A 17,792-nucleotide genomic window follows, 5' to 3' on the forward strand; every position below is an offset into this window, starting at 1 on the left:
TCACCGTCTTTGATGAGGCCGATGACTGTGGGGTCGTCTGCAAACTTCAGGAGTTTTACAGCCGGGTGTGTTGAGGTGCAGTTGTTTGTTTTAGAGAGAGAAGAGCAGCGGAGAGAGGACACATCCTTGGGGCGCCCCGGTGCTAGTGGTGCGTGAAGATGAGATGGTGTCCCCCAGCCTCACCTGCTGTGTCCTGCCTGTCAGGAAGCTGTGAGGACTTCGTGACCACAGATGTCAGGGCGACAGGCCTGTAGTCATTCAGACTCGAGATTTCAGGTTTCTTGGGGACTGGGATGATGGTGGAGCGTTTGAAACAGGATGGTACCTCCCACAGTTCCAGAGATCTATTGAAGATCTGTGTGAAGACTGGAGCGAGCTGGTCTGCGCAGACTTTGAGGCAGGATGGGGACACAAGGTCTGGGCCTGTCGCTTTGTTGATCTTTTGTTGTTTGAAGATACGCCTCAAATCCTGTGTGTGGATGGAGGCAGGAGGTGGAGTCAGAGTTACAGTCAGAGGTTGGAAGCAAACAACAAATCTACAACTATTCTGGAACCAGCCTAGTTCAGTCCAGAACAATTTAAGAGGTAATCCAGTTAGAACCACTTTAGTACCATTCTAAAAAATTTTGGAGGGATTCTAGACGTGAGCTTAAGTCACTATAGAACCAGTCTGGAACGCATCTAAAGGCATTCTTGAGTCAAACTAAAGGCCCTGTCTAGAACAAATCTACAGCCATTCTGAAAACAGCCTAAAAATTGTCTAGAGGCATTCTAAAGTCATGTTAGAACCAAAGGACACATCTAGAGACCAGTCTAAAGGTTGTTGGCTTGCCGTCTTCTCCAGATAGACGTCATCAGTCTTTTTCCCATGGAGATCTTCTACTACTGGACAGGAGTCAACTCTCTGCTTAGATTCCCTCGTCTGCTTAAGGTTGTTTTGATGTTTTTGTTGTTGAAGTCTTCATGTTGTCCAATCCGACGGGACGAGTGAAGTGATTAACGTGATACGTGTCTCTCTCAGTACCACGTTTTCTTCGAGTTCAATGACAGGATGGAGGCAGTGATGAAGAAGGCCTACATCTACAGGTGAGCTGAGCCCCTTTTGTTGTCTGAAGCTGGACTGAAATGGTGGTTCTGTCAGGGTGATCCGGACTTCCACCTACCTGCTGTACTCTCTGCACATCAACGCGTGCCTCTTCTACTGGGGCTCCGACTACGAAGGCTTAGGGTCCACCAAGTGGGTGTACGACGGGAAAGGCAATGCGTAAGGAAATACGCTGGTATACCTGGCTAGTGTTACCCGTTAGCATGTAGCTTGGCCTCCCTGTGTGTCCAGTTACATCCACTATTAGCATGTAGCCTGTTAGCAAGTAGCTTGACCTCCACGTGGGTCCAGTTACATCTGGTGTTAGCATGTAGCCTGTTAGTATGTAGCTTGGCCTCCCCGTGTCTCCAATTACATCTGCTGTTAGCATGTAGCCAGTTAGCATGTAGCTTGACCTCCACGTGTCCAGTTACATCCACTGTTGTCATATAGCCTGTTAGCATGTAGCTTGGCCTCCCCGTGTGTCCAGTTAAGTCCACTGTTAGCATGTAGCTTTACCTCCAAATGTGTCCAGTTACATCTGCTGCTAGCATGTAGCCTGTTATCATGTAGCTTGACCACATGTGTCCAGGTACATCCGCTGCTACTACTTCGCAGTGAAGACATTGATCACCATTGGCGGACTTCCGGACCCGACCACCGTCTTTGAGATCTGCTTCCAGCTCATCAACTATTTTGTCGGAGTCTTCGCTTTCTCGATCATGATCGGACAAGTGCGTGGAAGCCAAGTGAATCTCCTCCCCCTCGCGAACCTGCATGGGCCTTAACTCAAAGTCTCGATCATATGCTCCAGATGAGGGACGTGGTGGGGGCAGCCACGGCAGGCGAGAACTACTACCGGGCCTGCATGGACAGCACTACCAAGTACATGAACTCTTACAACATTCCCAACCCCGTCCAGAACCGCATCAAGACCTGGTACGACTACACGTGGAAGAGCCAAGGCATGCTAGGTAACTTGCAGCGACTCTCTGCATGTGTCTGTGTGTAACATTGTGTGTGTGCCACATTGTATTGTGTCACATTGTGTCTTTATGTTTATCATGTTGTGTCATGTGTCAAGTTGTGTATCACACAGTGCATCCGTCACATTGTGTGTATTTCTTTGCGTGTGTGCCATGGTGTTGTGTAGACGAGCAGGAGTTGCTGGTGCAGCTTCCCGCCAAAATGAGACTGGACATGGCCGTGGACGTCAACTACTCCATCGTCAGCAAGGTGGCGCTCTTCCAGGTCAGCGACTCACAACACCCCACACACACACGCTCGTCCCCCACCCACACACGTCGACAGCAAACATTCATCAAATGTGTGAGCGTGTGTGTGTGTGTGCGTGTGTGTGTGTTTGTGTGCATGCGGCCGTGCGTGTGTCAGGGTTGTGATCGTCAGATGGTGTTTGACATGCTGACAAGACTCAAGTCTGTGGTCTACCTGCCAGGAGACTTTGTGTGCAAGAAGGTCGGTGTGCACGAGTGGTTGTATGTCTGTGTGTGTTTGTGTGTGCATGGGTGTTTGTGTTTAATGTATGTGTGTGTGCGCGTGTGTGTGCGTGTGTGTGTTGCAGGGTGAGATCGGCAGAGAAATGTACATCATCAAGCAGGGCGAGGTCCAAGTGGTTGGCGGGCCAGACCTGAAGACAGTTTTTGTCACCATCAGAGCAGGTTCAGTGTTTGGAGAGATCAGGTCTGATTCCAATATTTGTCAGAATAATTTTGATAACCAGCCATTTTTTTCCAGGTATGGTGGGGCGCGTTTTTGTTTGCCGTTCCTGCCGTTGGGCGCGGGCGCGCCTTAGTGCGCGTTCATCTTCGTTGGTTTTCGCCGCTGCTTCTTCGGGGTGGGCAGACTGTGGGCGTCGGAGCCGGTTTTTAAGTTTGGCAGGTTCCAGGGGAACCAGGGTATTGGCTTGATGTGAAGGCTCAGCAACTCCGTACAGCAGTTGACTAACATGCATGTGATATGGTGTTTATTCATTAATTCATTAGTTCAATAGAAACACTATATACTTTAATTACTTGTGCTGAGATCACTAATAACAGTACAGGTTATACTAACATATCAACTCACAGGTTCTTACAGGTGTTTAGACGCTAAAAAAGAACCCCACCGGACCACTGGACAGTAGCACTCCCTTGCTCATTTTCCCCACATCCTGTCCTGGCCTTTTCTGTCATCTCTTACCTGGTTCTCTTAGTTAGTTATTGCATGTTCTCACTGAGTCTGTTCAAATATCTAGACTGTGGTTTTCCCCCCTAGTCCCCTTGTCCAGTCTCTCCCTCGGTCTGTCCTCTAAAACCCTTTTTTTGTCCAGCTGCATGTTCAATAAACATCAGTAAAAAAGTAAAAAATAAAAAATAAATAAGCAGAGGGAGTATTTCAAACTCCCCTGTTGCACAGCAAAACTGTTCCAGCACAAAGGCATACAGATCCACCATTCTGCAAGGCCATGCAACTGAACAGGACAGGTTTAAAAAAAAAAAAAATCCTGGATTTGAGCCAGTCCATGGAACCTCCTCGATGTGCATTTAAGACAACCGAGATGCTCCTCAATATGGCGGCCGATGTGAGAACCACTTCCGGGTCGCGGTCGAAGCCTCAGGGCGCGAGGAGCTAAGAACGTTGACATTAACAGACAAAGAGATCCACTCGAAGTAGACGTAGATGTGGACAGAAAGTAGAGGTTGACGTACACAGGAAGTACATGCAGATGTGAAAATGAAGTTGTGGTGCCAACCTTGTGCTCTCCCATTGGTCAGTTTGTTGGCGGGGGGCGGAGGGAACCGCCGCACCGCCAACGTGAAGGCGCATGGATTCGCCAACCTGTTCATCCTGGATAAAAAGGACCTGGCAGAGATCCTGGTCCACTATCCAGAGTCCCAGAAACTTCTCCGCAAGAAGGCCAAGTAAACAAACACGACCTCCTGGACGTTGTCAGAAAAAGTGTCATAGCTGAAAGGTTCATCAGGTACATTACGTGTTGTCCGTCAGGACCATGCTGACCAAGGACAAGAAGCCGGACGAAAAGGGAGGCGGCAAAGACGTCGCCCAGGTCATTCCGGTCCGGCCTGACACGCCCAAAATGTTCAAGGCAGCGCTGAGGGTGACGACGCAGGCGGGAATGGAAGGAACCTTCGCCAAACTCAAGAAGAGCTACGGCCAGCCTCAGGACCAGGTGGGATTTGGTGGTCATTTTTATATTGTGGACTGAGATAGTTCCTCCACTAAAAATTCCTTTGCGGTGATTAGGGAGTAAGGAATAAGTGAATGATTCCAAACGCAAATCTTTGACTCATTCCCTACATTTTTAGATCGTCAGGGATCTCGTTTGAGCTGTGTGCCGCCTCTGAGAAGCACAAAAATGAGCAGGGATGCATGAAGTATGATCAATCTGCGTCCACAGACGCCCTCTTTACAGTATGTACGTGTTGCTCAAGTGCTTCAGCGAATCATTATCCACTAAAAGTACTAGTCCGGTCTTGGTGCTAGCCCATTGGAGGCAGAGTAGGGTGGGTTATTTTTTTCCTAAATACAAAGGACACTCGATACATTTTCGTTGTAGTGGTAACACCCGGCGCGCCGCTCACGACGTAGCGAGCCGCTGGCGGAATGGCGTGGGCTCCGTTGATGCAAACAACTGGGACACTTTCAGTAGAGTGAACTATTTGTTACGTCATCTAGTGTTCTCAGGAGCTAAACAGAGGTCACTAACTGCTGGACCGCCTGTGTCCGGACCCAGAAGCAGTCCCAAACGGACCCAAAAAATAAAGTTATGATTTAAGACAAAATCTGCAATATACCGGGACCTCGAACCGCGATATAGCGGAGGATTACTGTATCTGTATTCAGTGATGATAAGTTACAGGTACTCATTGTTTCAGGGCTGTGACTCATTGTTTCAATGACATTCTCTTGTAGTCTCAAGCGAGCCCTTAATGCGGTGAAGGGCCGGTTGTTGACTTCTCTTTTTGGGTGCTTTCAAGCGGAGTTAGCAGCACAATAAGTGGATAAATTGTGACAAAATAGCTCAATTGGGCCACCGTGAGTCGTAGCCGCAGTACTGTGAACAAGCCGGGTGATCGCTTCTGTCATTTAGGCAACGGGAACTCTATCCATCCATCCCTTTTCAACAGCGCTTATCCTAGTTAGGGTCGCGGGGCGCTGGAGCCTATCCCAGCTGACTCGGGCGAAAGGCGGACTACACCCCGAACTGGTCCCCAGTCAGTCGCAGGGCACATATAGACACGGACAACCATTTGCAATCACATTCACACCGTCACTGAGTGGGAACTGAATCCACGCTGCCTGCACCAAAGTCAGGCGAGTGTACCACTACACCATCAGTGACTTCAACGGGAACACACGTTGGCTTTAAAGTTATGTTGACAAAAAAAAGATCAAGTTGGTTTAAGTTGGTAGTCGGGGTGAGATGATGTTGGGACGTGGCCATGTTGGGAGACACGGGAGAAAGGAATAAGTGGTGACCGTTTGGACCCTACCCACTCGAGGACTTCTTTATTTTAATGAGCAGACGTGTGAGCTGTCAACATTGTCCGGACTGCCTGTGGCCTACAGGGCGCGAGCAGCGAAACTGGCTGGCTTGCAGCACCCACCGCCACATAGAAATCCACGGAAGGCTTTGTACATGATGCCCGTTGTTTTTATGCTTTGCAGGCTCCGCCCTCAACTCGACATCACGGCTTGGCGGCCCCGCCCACAGGCAGCTCATTGGTTGTCACCGTGACGTCTCCGAAGGAAGGGGAGGAGCTTCTGTCGATGGAAGTGGATAGTGGAGCAGAGAAGAAGATGCAGGAGGACGAAGTGGACACCAAGTAAAAGATTTCATTCAGACTCTTCACCTTCCCTCAATTCCTTCCAAACGCTTCCATATTGTTGTCAACATGCATCTTCCAGGATAATTCTTACAACTCTTACATCTCATCCAACTCGTAGATTAAAGACCTTTTCATCATGGCGTCATGCTTACTTCTGGGTGGCAGAAGTCGGAGCTTTCTCCGATGCCACTATTAGTGAACCAAGCCAAACGCCATTTGACCAAGGCAGAGTCATTGAGAAAACGGGGAACTGGTTTGAATGATGATTTTTAAACTTCATACTTTGAATGTAGCAAGTGTCAGGAGAGAACAAGATGTTACATTATGTGCAAGTTTGCTGTACTACTAGAGGGGCTCCAACTAGCAGAGACAAATTTGTTGAGGGTTTTTCACATAATTCTGATCAATTGCTTGGGATGACGTAGAATGCCAGCCGCAATTCACATTTGAACAGGAAAGACGGTTCGAAACTCAATGCGGTGGAAATTCAGACGTAGTTAACACAATCGTTGAGTGGACTTTTCTGTTGCTTGGATTAATGGGGCAGATGTGATCTTTTGACTCTGAAATAGATTGAGCCCTAGCTAGCAGGCTAGCCATCATTTTTAGCTAAATGACTCAAAAGACAAGGCAAGCAAGTAGTTTCGACATCCATGTGAGAAAACGCCTGCCACAAACCCCATGATGGTGATTTGCTTCCCAACGTGACCCTTGAGAAGTGGTTACCAGTCGTCTCGCCTTCTCTGTACAACTGTTTGCGACATCCACTCCATTTATCCTCCTTACCCACGTTCCGCTGGATTCATTTGGATTTTTCTGGAAGGAAATTGAAAAAAAGAAAACTAACATTTTGGGGGAAGCTACTGTACATCAGTTCAGGTCAGAAGTTCAATCACCTTCTACCAACCGGAAGTAGTCCTCCTGCCTATTGTTTACCAGCTTTGTGAAAAGGTCCATTGCGTACTGTAATGTTGCTATTGCCGCCTCTTCGACACGTTGCATAATAAATTGTTGGCTTCTTAGAGAAGCAGAGCAACATGGATTCTTGTGTGTTTGATTTTCCATCAACTTCCCGGAAGCCTCCAGTACGTCACCTCTGAAGTCAGCTGGTGGGAGAACCTAAAAGCTCAATTAAGCTTGAAGGAGACAGACTTTGCATTTTTACAGTTTCTAAGCATGTTTTTACACCATCTTTCTTCCCATGGTGAAATGGGGTCTATGCGCAACCTAATTCCACATTCGGCAAAACGGGTCTAAGCACTTACTTCCTTTTCAGATGAATGGCGGAGGAGGCCGTGAGAAAGCACCCGTAGCAACTTGAAATATCTACAATGTCTTTTTTTTAAAAACAAGATTTCAGCACAGAGCCACCAAAGATGACAATATTCCCTGTTTAGGTTTCATTTGTGTTTACTGATATACATGTGTTGAACTTTTGCCCGAAGACACCAGCCACGGCAGAAACAAAGGTTTAGCAAGTCTGACTTCAAGCCATCATGTCTAAACCTGTAGTCATGCTCATTAGCGCAGCATATACAGGAGGTCAGCTAACCAGTTTTCCGGGTACGGTCATGTGACATATAGCGGATAGGCAGGTTTTAGGGACGGCTCCGTCTCCTGCAGTTAACCAGCCCTACTCCCCCCACAATGTGGTGGTGGTCCAATGGCGAGCTTTGCGGAAGCTAACACTATGATGTCACTTCAAGCGAGATTCAGTTGCATTGTTAGCGATGGATGCGGCATTTCATCGGCAACACCCGAAACGACCTTTGCCAAATGTGGCGTACTATCGTGATCACGTTGTTATCATGCTCATGCTGTTAATGCTGTTAGCTCATGCCAATTTGTGCTAAGCCTGCAGCTCTGCTTACCTTTTAGGTTTTGCCATGAGTGTGCTTTGACCAAAGTGGTTCTTGGGCTCTGGAACTCGATCCAGCCCAGCTGATGGTGTCATAAGTCAAGATTGATTGATTGATGATGTTTCATTTCAGACCTGATGGGTGGGATAAGTGTATTTAATTACATCCATCCATTCATAGGAGTGTCTTGCACAGGGCGCCATTCAAGCCAGGACCGCCACTGGATATGAACATAGGTAGATACAACACAACCCTTTTGAGCTGCGTACCTGTGGCTACGCAGAGCTAGTGTGGGCAAAGACGGCAGCCCATATCACGTCTGTGGACAGCAAGAAAACCGAAATAACAAGTAATGCCTGCACACGATGCTGCGTATGGTTGCACACAACACCGTACAATCACTACTAGGGAACTGGGAAAAACCTTTCACAGGTAAACATATTTTTACGGCTTTAAAAAAAACTAATGTTCCGTCTTGATAGGACACACTTGGCGTCGACAGAAATGCAAAGCCCGTGAAAATTGGTTGGAAAATGAGCAAGTTATGACTTGTTTGCAAAGTACATGCATTGCCTTTGATGGCAACGTTGCCCCCGCAAACATGGCCGCCACGTAGGCATGTACATTAGTCAGGCTGCTAGTGTAGCTTGTATTCTCATATATGTGACTGCAAATTGAGTGCGCGTTTGTGGTATTTTCTGTTGTTATGAAGAGGTAAATCAGAAGCCAGAATTATTGCTAAATTACCCATGGACTCTACTCCAATTTCGGGAATAAGAGACAGACAGGGACAGAAAGACGGAAGCGAAAGTAAAACGGGTTGTCATTTCGGCGCCACAGTTGCGTAGAATTCATTTTCCGTGCCCGAGCTATGAGCTGTTTAGCTTTTAATGCGGTGTTGCTGGATATTTCCAACCAGCTGACCCCTGGACAGCTGGCAAGTCTCAAGTTTCTGTGTAGGGACATGATTGGGAAAAGGGAGTTGGAAGCGATCGACGGCGGATTGAAACTTTTCCAGTCCTTGTCCGAGAGAGGTGTGCTTGGACAAGACAGGAGAGAGTCGCTGTCGGAACTTCTCAAACAAATTAAACGACAGGATCTGTCGGAAAAGTTGAGCAGCTTTCAGTCACCGCCGGAATGTGCCGACAACCAACCTTCCGAAACGGAGAAAGGTATACTTTCACTTTTGGACGTTTCTTTGGGTTGAACTGAATTTGACGGCGTGGTAACGGAGAAACATACTCTCGTTCAATGGCACCATTGGGTACGTTGTATATCGGGAACTGCAGCAATGCTTGGTCAGGTTATACAATGTACAAAGCTCGTTCCTTATTTTCGACAACAGTAACACCGAATTGAATGACCACTTTCAATTTTGCTCACGCGGCCATCTATGTGCTTTTCAAGTTTAGCAAACGGCGTGGGGGACAACTCGTCACCGCAACTTCACAAATGTCGGCTGAGTGCAGCCTGGCGACGTCATTGCTGACCGAAGTGGCACTTCTCGAGTGGAGACCAATCTTACTGAGAAACCGCTGTTATTTAACCTTACTGCAAAACAAAACTAATAAGCCGCAGGTGTCAAACTCAAGGCCCAGGGGCCCAATCCGGCCCGCCAAACCATTTCCTGGAGCCTGCGAAAGCAAACCATGCGCGTCAACTTCATGTTTCTTGCTAAAAGTCCTAAACTGCAAATTGTCATGACTGGTCATGACTGACCTCTAATTCAGTCAACGAGTTATCCGACAACTTGTTGTCATAATATGAGGCAATCATAAATTGTAATGGGTTCAAAGTTATCACTCACCGCTACCAAGAGATAATGCCTTTGAGGGGGTAGGTGGCACCGCTCGGTAAGGTTTGAGCGGACAGGCTCACCGGCTTTCGCGTGCGGGGAGCGGAGCAGAGACGAGCCTCACAATCGATAGGCAAAGATAAACCTGCAGGCCGCCGGGGGAGTCGGTCTATGCCTGCGCAGCCCACACTGGCCGTCCGGGTCGCCGCTTGGCGTCAAAAGGAAACGTACACCTGTGAGGAACGTTTGAAATGTAGTGCTGCTAGCGGGCTAGCTACCTGCTGCCTTCTTAATCAAAGTACAAGCAAGTGATCCACCATGCTGTCACAGTTTGCGGGCTAGCCGTCGCTGGCTAAGCACGGTGGCGGGCGCGGTTCAAGGCAAACCCATTCGAAATGGCCCTTTCACATATCCACGTGAACTTCATGTATTGTACTTCACTTTGGACAAAGAAAGTGTGAGCTCCGTATGTCATCGAGGCCAAATATTTCCTGCTTTTTCATTACGTTACAATTATCTGACAGCTTAAGTTACTCTACATAACCGTTTTTAGATTCTCCCCCTCTCCGGTAAACATTTACCGCCCAAAAACTTTCAATCTTAATGTTGATTATCAAATGTGAATTTGAGAGAATTCAACTTCCTGAGCTCAATAAAGTCCTTTTGTGTAAAAGTTTAAATAACCAGGTCATGCTTTTCATAAAGTAGTTATACAGTAATAAATTGGTTATCCATTCGTAAACTGATTATCTGTATTTGGGGTGGGGGTGTTAAACTCCATTATGAGACAGAACAAACATATAACCTCTAAAAATTGTTAAGTTGTTAAATTGAAATATGTACAATTGTTTGAGACTTCAGTGTTGTGTCAAGATGCCAAACAGAAAAGGGAAATTCGACCTTTTTGCTTTCTTAGACCATGTATAACTTTCTCTTTTTATTGACTTGCTCTTATTGTGAAATTCAGCCCTCCTTTTATTTAGGAAATGAGAGAACATTACACGGCTGTGCTCGTATGTTTGGTTACTCGGACAGAATTTGTAAGGTGTGTACAATTCTTTATTGTGCTCTAATAACATTCTACCACTGGCATTAAAAAAACAACAACAATACTGTTGTTTATCGTGAAAGTTTGGAGGAAAATATACCACTCTAAATAATTTGCTATCGCGGCAGACCGAAACATATATTGAGAGAGAGCAAGAGCAATGGATAACAGTATTTAAAAAAAAAAAAAAAAAAAAAAAAAAAAAGTAACAACTGCAATATACCGGGACCGCGATATTGATTACTGTATCTGTATTCCGTGATGATAAATTGCAGGGACTCCCTCAGTGAATCTCAGGACTCACAGTCTCAAGTGTGAAATAGGATTTTTGTCCTATTGTTTAATATGCCTTTTATATGAAATCTAACACACATGCATTTTAGTGTCTTCAGAGTTCCTTTTTGTTTGTTTGTTTGTTTCTTTTACAAATGGTCCGTCTTTGTCACTCAAGCTTTCTTTATGGTAAATGCCACTCCTATTGTTGGTACAATACACCTGCTCTTTGTAATACAACAACGGGAGGCTTGGAAAGAACAAACCAGTAGGTGACGACGCTGGTCATTCTCTATTGTCTAAGTTTCTCCTCCTACTCTGCTATCATTCTACAAATATTTATTTGACGGCCGCACTTAGTCGCGCTTTCAGCAACGCTCTCGGCATTTCTACTGTCCACATTTGAACACGATAATCACATTCACAACACTTTGCAAGCACATTTGATCGATAGTGACGCAAGTATTGACCACAAACATGTCTCTGTGTTAGCGACTAGCGAGCTGAGCAAAGATCGCTAAGTTGAAATGCTTCAACGTGCACCGAGGTGAATCACACAAATGTATCCATATAAAGTCTGTGTCAATCCTTGATTACCTTACTTTAAAAGGATTTGAAATCACTAAATCTCATCCGGGATGCCAAGTTGCCAAGCATAGATCGATGCAGTTGGATCGTGTGAATATATTGTAAATCGATACATCGATATAGTGAATGAATCGTGACACCCCTAATAGCGAATTTACAGTTGCTGTGTCAGTCGTTCAAATTATGTTATAAAGTTTAAACCCCAATCAGTGCAAGTTTAGCCTCTAAGATCACTGCCGATTTAGTTTTATTGAATGAAGTCCAATTCTTCATAAACAAAAGTTCTCATTATTTTTCCAATAGAAGTTTAAGAAATTGGCATTGGACTGCCATGAACTCAGTGTGTTTATCTCTTGACTGTCTTTACCAGACCAGGATGGCTGCATTAGCTCTCAACACTTGAGGATATTTTGACCACAATTCTTCACCTACAATGTCAAAAATAGAAGAGAAAAAAAAATACCCACAGCAAATCAGCATATGATCGTTAGCACTTGCTCAATTTACTGTACAATCATCCAGTGACCAAGAAGCCATTACTAGCAAAGAAACAAACAAACAAAATCCACATTACAGTTTGAAAACGCACACAGGGACAATGGCCTTACTTTTTGGAGACATGTCCTGTGGTCTGACGAAACTAAAATTGAACTGTTTGGTCATAATGACCATCATAAGGTTTGGAGGAAAAGGAGGAAAGCTTGCAAGCCTGACAAAACCATCCCAAGTTTGAAATACAGGGGTGGCAGCCTCATGTTGTGGGGTTGTTTTCACACAGGAGGGACTGGTGCACTTCACAAAATAGATGGCTTCATGATGAAAGAACATTATGTGGAACTAGTGAAGCAACATCTCAAGACCTCAGCCAGGAATTAAAACTTGGGGGTGAATGGGTCTTCCAAATAGACAATGACCCAAACCGTAGGCCTACTACCAAACTGGTTACAAAGCGGCTTAAGGATAACCAAGTCCATGCTTTGGATTGGCCATTGGCAAGGCCTGATCTGAATCCTATTGAAAAATTACGGGTAGACCTGAAAAGGCCTGTGCAAGCAAGATGGCCTACAAACTTGGCTCAGTTACATCAGTTCTGTCAGGGGGGAGGGGCTGAAATTCCTGCCAACTATTGTGAGAAGCTTCTGGAAGGATATCCAATATTTCTTACCCAAGGCATACAGTTTCAAGGCAATGGTACCAAATACTAGTTAATTTGAACCTGGGACTTTGAAGAAAGTAATAAAAAAAAAAATAAAAAAATAAAAAAATCCCTCCCTCATTATTCTGACATTTTCCAAATAGAAATACTTTTGGTAATCCTAATTGACCTAAAACAGGAAAAAAAATCGTCTGATTTCATGTCAATGAGTGGGAAAAAAACCCATTTTTGAAGTCTTTTTATGTAGTGTATGTAAACTTCTGGTTTCAACTGTATATACAGGGTGGCGGCTGGGATTGTTTTAGGGTGTGGTGGGGGGCCCTCAGGAGGCTTCTATATGGGGACCCAGAATTTGGTGCTACTCCTCTGCAGAGTCATTCACACCGTCACTGGAGTTTGGTATTTATTTTGGCTGTCACATTTCACATACAAATATTGAATTTTGCCTTTTTTTCTTTCTTTATTCCTCTTCAGCCAAGCTGGACTTTGCCACAGAAGTAATTGCCGAGAACATGGGGCGGACCTGGCGTAAATTAGGACGCAAACTGTATTTGAACGAAAGTAAGCTGGATTCTATCTCAAAGAGGTATCCAACAGATTTGGAAGAGACGGTCAGAGAGCTGCTGAAGGAATGGAGGAAGATTCGTGGAGCCGAGGCTCATGCAAGTGAGCTGATTGAGGCCCTAAGAGCGTGTCAGCATAATCTCACAGCTGATACAGTGGAGGAAAGATTTGCACGCATGTGACGTCAATAAAGGCAAATCATATATACATCTCAAGCCTCAGTGATGACTTTATTGCTTTCAAAAAAACAACAACAAATTGTTCATAATACAATCATGAACTGTCAAATATTTACAGACCATTTTTGCGCAATATGTTTACGAAATGTTCTTCTGTTTTAATTGATCTGATAGAACTTTTTTTGTTGTTTGTCATTAAAATGATGAAAGCAGCTCTTTTCATTCAAATGTAAAGGTTGCATTGCCGTAAAGTGGAAATGATGTTTACCGACACATTTCCTCATGTCAGTTGATGACAAAAACAACATTTTTAAATTGCGAGAGATTGGGTTTCAAATTGTTTACGTTTTTAAGTACAATGCGTCATCCGTCCCCCGAGGAGCTTTTTAACCACCTCAACCCCAGAGATAGGAGAGTCCGCCTCAGAGGACCCAGACTCTGCTTCCTCATGGGAAGGCGTGTCGGTGGAATTGAGGAGGTCTTCGACGTATTCTCCCCAGCGACTCGCAAGATCCCGAGTCGAGGTCAGCAGCGCCCCATCCCCACTATACACAGTGTTGACGGTGCACCGCTTCCCCCTCCTGAGACGTCGGATGGTGGAGCAGAATTTCCTCAAAGTTCTCCATGGCCTCACCAAACTCCTCCCACGCCTGAGTTTTTGCCTCAGCGACCACCTAAGCTGCATTCCGTTTGGCCAGCCGGTACCTGTCGGCTACCTCAGGAGACCCATGGGTGCAGGCTTGGACACCAGGCGCTCGCCTTCGATCCCCACCTCCAGGCCTGGCTCCAGAGGGGGGCCCCGGTGACACGCCTCCGGGCAAGGGAAAACCCGATACAGCTATTTTTCTCATCATAGAGGTCTTTGGAGCCATGCTGTTTGGTCCCTCAACTAGGACCTGTTTGCCATGGGTGACCCTGCCAGGGGCATAAAGGCCCAGACAACTTAGCTCCTAGGATCATTGGGCAACACAAACCCCTCCACCACGATAAGGTGTCGGCTCAAAGAGGGGCATAATAATAATTTTCTTTGTTTACCAAGGGAAGGCAGTTGAGAACAGTTTCTCATTTACAACAAACTGCGGACTCTTAGATCTTAGACTCTTGGATGACCGACTCAACCAACCGAGCCACACTCTCCCTGTATTTGCTCACAAGTGATTGAAGTAGGCACCATCATCCCTTCATATGCCCAGAGCAGTATCTTACTGATGATGGAGAGTTTGTTTCAGTTTTGCTGGTAACACTTATTAGTCTAACTTCTCACACCACTCATTTTGGAGTGCGAAGACGTGACTATCTTGACTTGAGACAGGAACAAGCCTCCTTGTCATTCCAACCAGAAGAAGAACTTTTTTTTTTTTTATGTTAAATGTCTCTCATGATGAACATGGCTGGGTCCAGATTGCTATGCCATTCAGTCCTGAGCCCTGTAATGTTATTTTAAATTTGTGGGATTTATAGGAATTTAAATAAAAAAACAGAAGCAACCCTGGCCAAGTGGTTAAGCTCATCGCCTGCCAATGCCGATTTGTTGTTTTTGCAAATCGGTCAATCACTTGACTGTGACTCAGCTTTGAAAGTTAAGTTAGAACGTGTTAGAGAAACTTAATAAAATCCTACTTGGATTTGATGAGGGTAGCTGTTGTTGTTGTCCCAAAAACCTTAACAAAGCACCCTAAGGAAGAATAAAGAGCATACTATATTTGGTTAGCTTGCTTTAAAATGTTCATGCAAGTGACCAACTGTGTGTGCCAATTAAAACATTGAGGTCTGTATGGAACAATTATTGAACCGACATTTGCAGTAACAACTCCAATACCTCATGTTAACATTTGGTTTCCAATTTAGCTGCTACCAGAAAATTCAAGATGGTAGATATTTTTCTATTCCAAACACAAATTAGAATCAGACTGGACAGACCAAGCTAACAGCAAAATTGATGTTGGTCTCAATTTTAGCATTTGACAGCAAATGTATTATTCTGCTAATAGGAGAAATGATCATCGGCATCGCACTAATTTCTTGTAACACGGCTAATAATGGCATCTACCTGTTCAGTGTAAACGAAGTCAAGGAAGTAAATGTTTTATCTCAACTTGTTTATTAGCGGGTCTGCTGTTTAACACATGATAGCTAGTAATCTGAAGTCAACTTTTGTGACGCTTGTCCAACTCGGACAAACTGGCAGCAATACTTTTTTTTTTTTTTTTTGGAACTTTTTGTAACAGATACAACACTTAGTACTATTTTGTTGTGCTGTAGACATACTTCCAAAAAGCCTGTTAACAGGGGGCACCGTTAGAGAGCTCTCCGACCCCCAACGTGTCATTGCAATGTCTGTTTAAAGTTGTCATTGATATAGACCAATATCAGCCGCCCGTAGGAGGTGGGGCCCACCAACCTTGCCACTGGTAATAGAATATATAAATATCCTATATTATCAGAATCGGAATCAGAATCATCTTTATTTGCCAAGTATGTCCAAAACACACAAGGAATTTGTCTCCGGTAGTTGGAGCCGCTCGAGTACGACAACAGACGGTCAGTCAATTGACAGAGAACACTTTGGAGACACGAAGACATTGACAAAAAAACAATTGTCTATATATGTCTATATATTCTGTATTTAAAACAAACTGACAGTAACAGACTGGCATATACTGTAAAGTTACGATAACCCCAGTTATTTTACTAGAGTGTGCTGTAATCTAAAATACATTCATATAGTGTTCAAAGTAAATTACCAACATTCAGTGTTAAATTATGCTAATAAACTGTCATCCAAAATGCAATAGTATACACTCAAAATAAATGACCAACACTGCCGTTAAATTAGGACAGTGCTTCTCAAATAGTGGGGCGCGACCCCCGATGCCGGGGGGGACGTGTGAGCCCCTGAAGAACAGGATTTGCCGTACTAGAATAAAGTGTAATTGCACATCCACTGCAGTAGATGGCAGTCTATATCTCTGTCTTTTGTACTTTCTTCAATGGTTATCAGGATTAGATTAGTGTATCCTTTATATACAATGTTATATAGAGGTGTACTCGCGGGGGCTGCTGGTGGGGGGGGGGGGTCGCAAATTTTTTTTCTTCTTCCTGGGGGGGTCGTAACAAAACAATTGAGAAGCACTGAATTAGGGTCACATACTGTAATCCACAATATGGTACTATATTGTTAAAATAAATTCAGGTAGCAGTACTCTTCAATTATGGTGACATACTACAATCTATAATACAGGAGTATACTGTTAAATACATTACGGTAGAGCTAAACTGACAATCCTGTAATCCAAAATACGACACTATTCTGTTCAAATTAAATTACATTAAATGAATTGGAGACTCCAAATTGCCCGTAGGTGTGAATGTGAGTGCGAATGGTTGTTGGTTTGCATGTGCCCTGCGATTGGCTGGCAACCGGTTCAGGGTGTACCCCGCCTCCCGCCCGATGATAGCTGGGATGGGCTCCGGCGCTCCCGCGGCCCTCGTGAGGAGAAGGGGCTCAGATAATGGATGGATGGATGTGCTGTAAAATAACTAAATGACTGGCATCCCTGCAACATATATATTGCCGAAAAATAGTGTACGGACGTCACGGAGCTCAGCACACACTGCAGCCAGCATTTAGAGTCGCTGTTTTTGAACTGTAAGCCATTCTACTCGCCTCGTGAGTTCGCATCATTCATACTCGCCGGTGTTTACATTCCGCCTCAAGCTAACAGGAACGCCGCACTGCTAACGCTCGCTGAACAAGTAAACGAAATTGAAAAAACAAAAAAAACCCGGACTCACCCCACATGATTCTTGGGGACTGTAACAAAGCTAAACTCAACCACGAACTCCCTAAACACAGGCAGCACATCGACTGTCCTACCAGGGAAAATAACATTTTAGACCACTGCTACACCACGGTAAATAACGCATACCGTGCCATACCTCGTGCAGCGCTGGGCTCGTCTCATCAATGCTTAATTCACTTAATACCGACGTACAGGAAAGAACTTAAATGCGCGAAGCCTACAGTGAAAAAGGTAGAACGTCAAAGCTGTTTAGACTGCACAGACTGCAGTGTCTTTGAAAATTCAGCTAGCAGCCTCGATGAATATACGGACAGTGTCACATTCTATATAAGTTTCTGTGAAGATGTGTGTGTACCAACAAAGTCATTTCGCACATTCAATAACAACAAGCGGTGGTTCACTGCCAAACTGAAGCAACTTCGCCAAGGTAAGCAGGACTCATATCAAAGGGGGGACAGGGCCCTGTATAATCACACTAGAAACCAGCTGACTAAAGAAATTAACATTGCAAAGAGAAACTATGCAACAAAATTGGAAAAACTGTTTAGCGCTAACGACTCTAACTCAGTCTGGCAATGCATAACAATCGCGAA

The 17,792-nt window shown here is 45.0% G+C and overlaps 2 protein-coding genes and 1 long non-coding RNA gene across 14 annotated transcripts in view; 2 read left to right on the forward strand and 1 right to left on the reverse strand.

Moving 5' to 3' along the window:
• Nucleotides 1-6,976, forward strand: part of cngb1a (cyclic nucleotide gated channel subunit beta 1a) — a 30,198-nt gene extending 23,222 nt beyond the window's left edge. For 11 of the 12 annotated variants that reach the window (XM_061754928.1, XM_061754946.1, XM_061754955.1 and 8 more), the window contains 11 exons: nt 845-931; nt 1,022-1,086; nt 1,142-1,264; nt 1,677-1,818; nt 1,899-2,058; nt 2,238-2,335; nt 2,477-2,560; nt 2,667-2,785; nt 3,859-4,005; nt 4,091-4,274; nt 5,774-6,976. In XM_061754928.1, coding sequence (XP_061610912.1) covers nt 845-931; nt 1,022-1,086; nt 1,142-1,264; nt 1,677-1,818; nt 1,899-2,058; nt 2,238-2,335; nt 2,477-2,560; nt 2,667-2,785; nt 3,859-4,005; nt 4,091-4,274; nt 5,774-5,935 — 1,371 coding nt within the window. In that variant the 3' untranslated portion in view covers nt 5,936-6,976. The remainder of the gene's footprint in view (nt 1-844; nt 932-1,021; nt 1,087-1,141; nt 1,265-1,676; nt 1,819-1,898; nt 2,059-2,237; nt 2,336-2,476; nt 2,561-2,666; nt 2,786-3,858; nt 4,006-4,090; nt 4,275-5,773) is intronic. The other variant, XM_061754983.1, reaches the window with a different exon arrangement.
• LOC133469216 (uncharacterized) overlaps nt 1-9,737 on the reverse strand; it is a 25,241-nt gene extending 15,504 nt beyond the window's left edge. Inside the window, exons 1-2 of the long non-coding RNA XR_009785653.1 lie at nt 9,601-9,737; nt 7,806-7,927 (exon numbers count right to left, since the gene is read on the reverse strand). This is a non-coding gene — a long non-coding RNA (uncharacterized LOC133469216). The remainder of the gene's footprint in view (nt 1-7,805; nt 7,928-9,600) is intronic.
• On the forward strand, nt 8,409-13,426 carry fadd (Fas (tnfrsf6)-associated via death domain). The gene is made up of 2 exons (XM_061755872.1): nt 8,409-8,965; nt 13,128-13,426. The coding sequence occupies exons 1-2, from the start codon at nt 8,665-8,667 to the stop codon at nt 13,397-13,399; spliced, it is 573 nt and encodes a 190-aa protein (XP_061611856.1). The 5' UTR covers nt 8,409-8,664; the 3' UTR covers nt 13,400-13,426.
• The last annotated feature ends 4,366 nt before the right edge of the window (nt 13,427-17,792 follow it).

The sequence above is a fragment of the Phyllopteryx taeniolatus genome, chromosome 2 (genome assembly GCF_024500385.1).
Source record: "Phyllopteryx taeniolatus isolate TA_2022b chromosome 2, UOR_Ptae_1.2, whole genome shotgun sequence".
NCBI classification, from domain to species: Eukaryota; Metazoa; Chordata; class Actinopteri; order Syngnathiformes; family Syngnathidae; genus Phyllopteryx; species Phyllopteryx taeniolatus.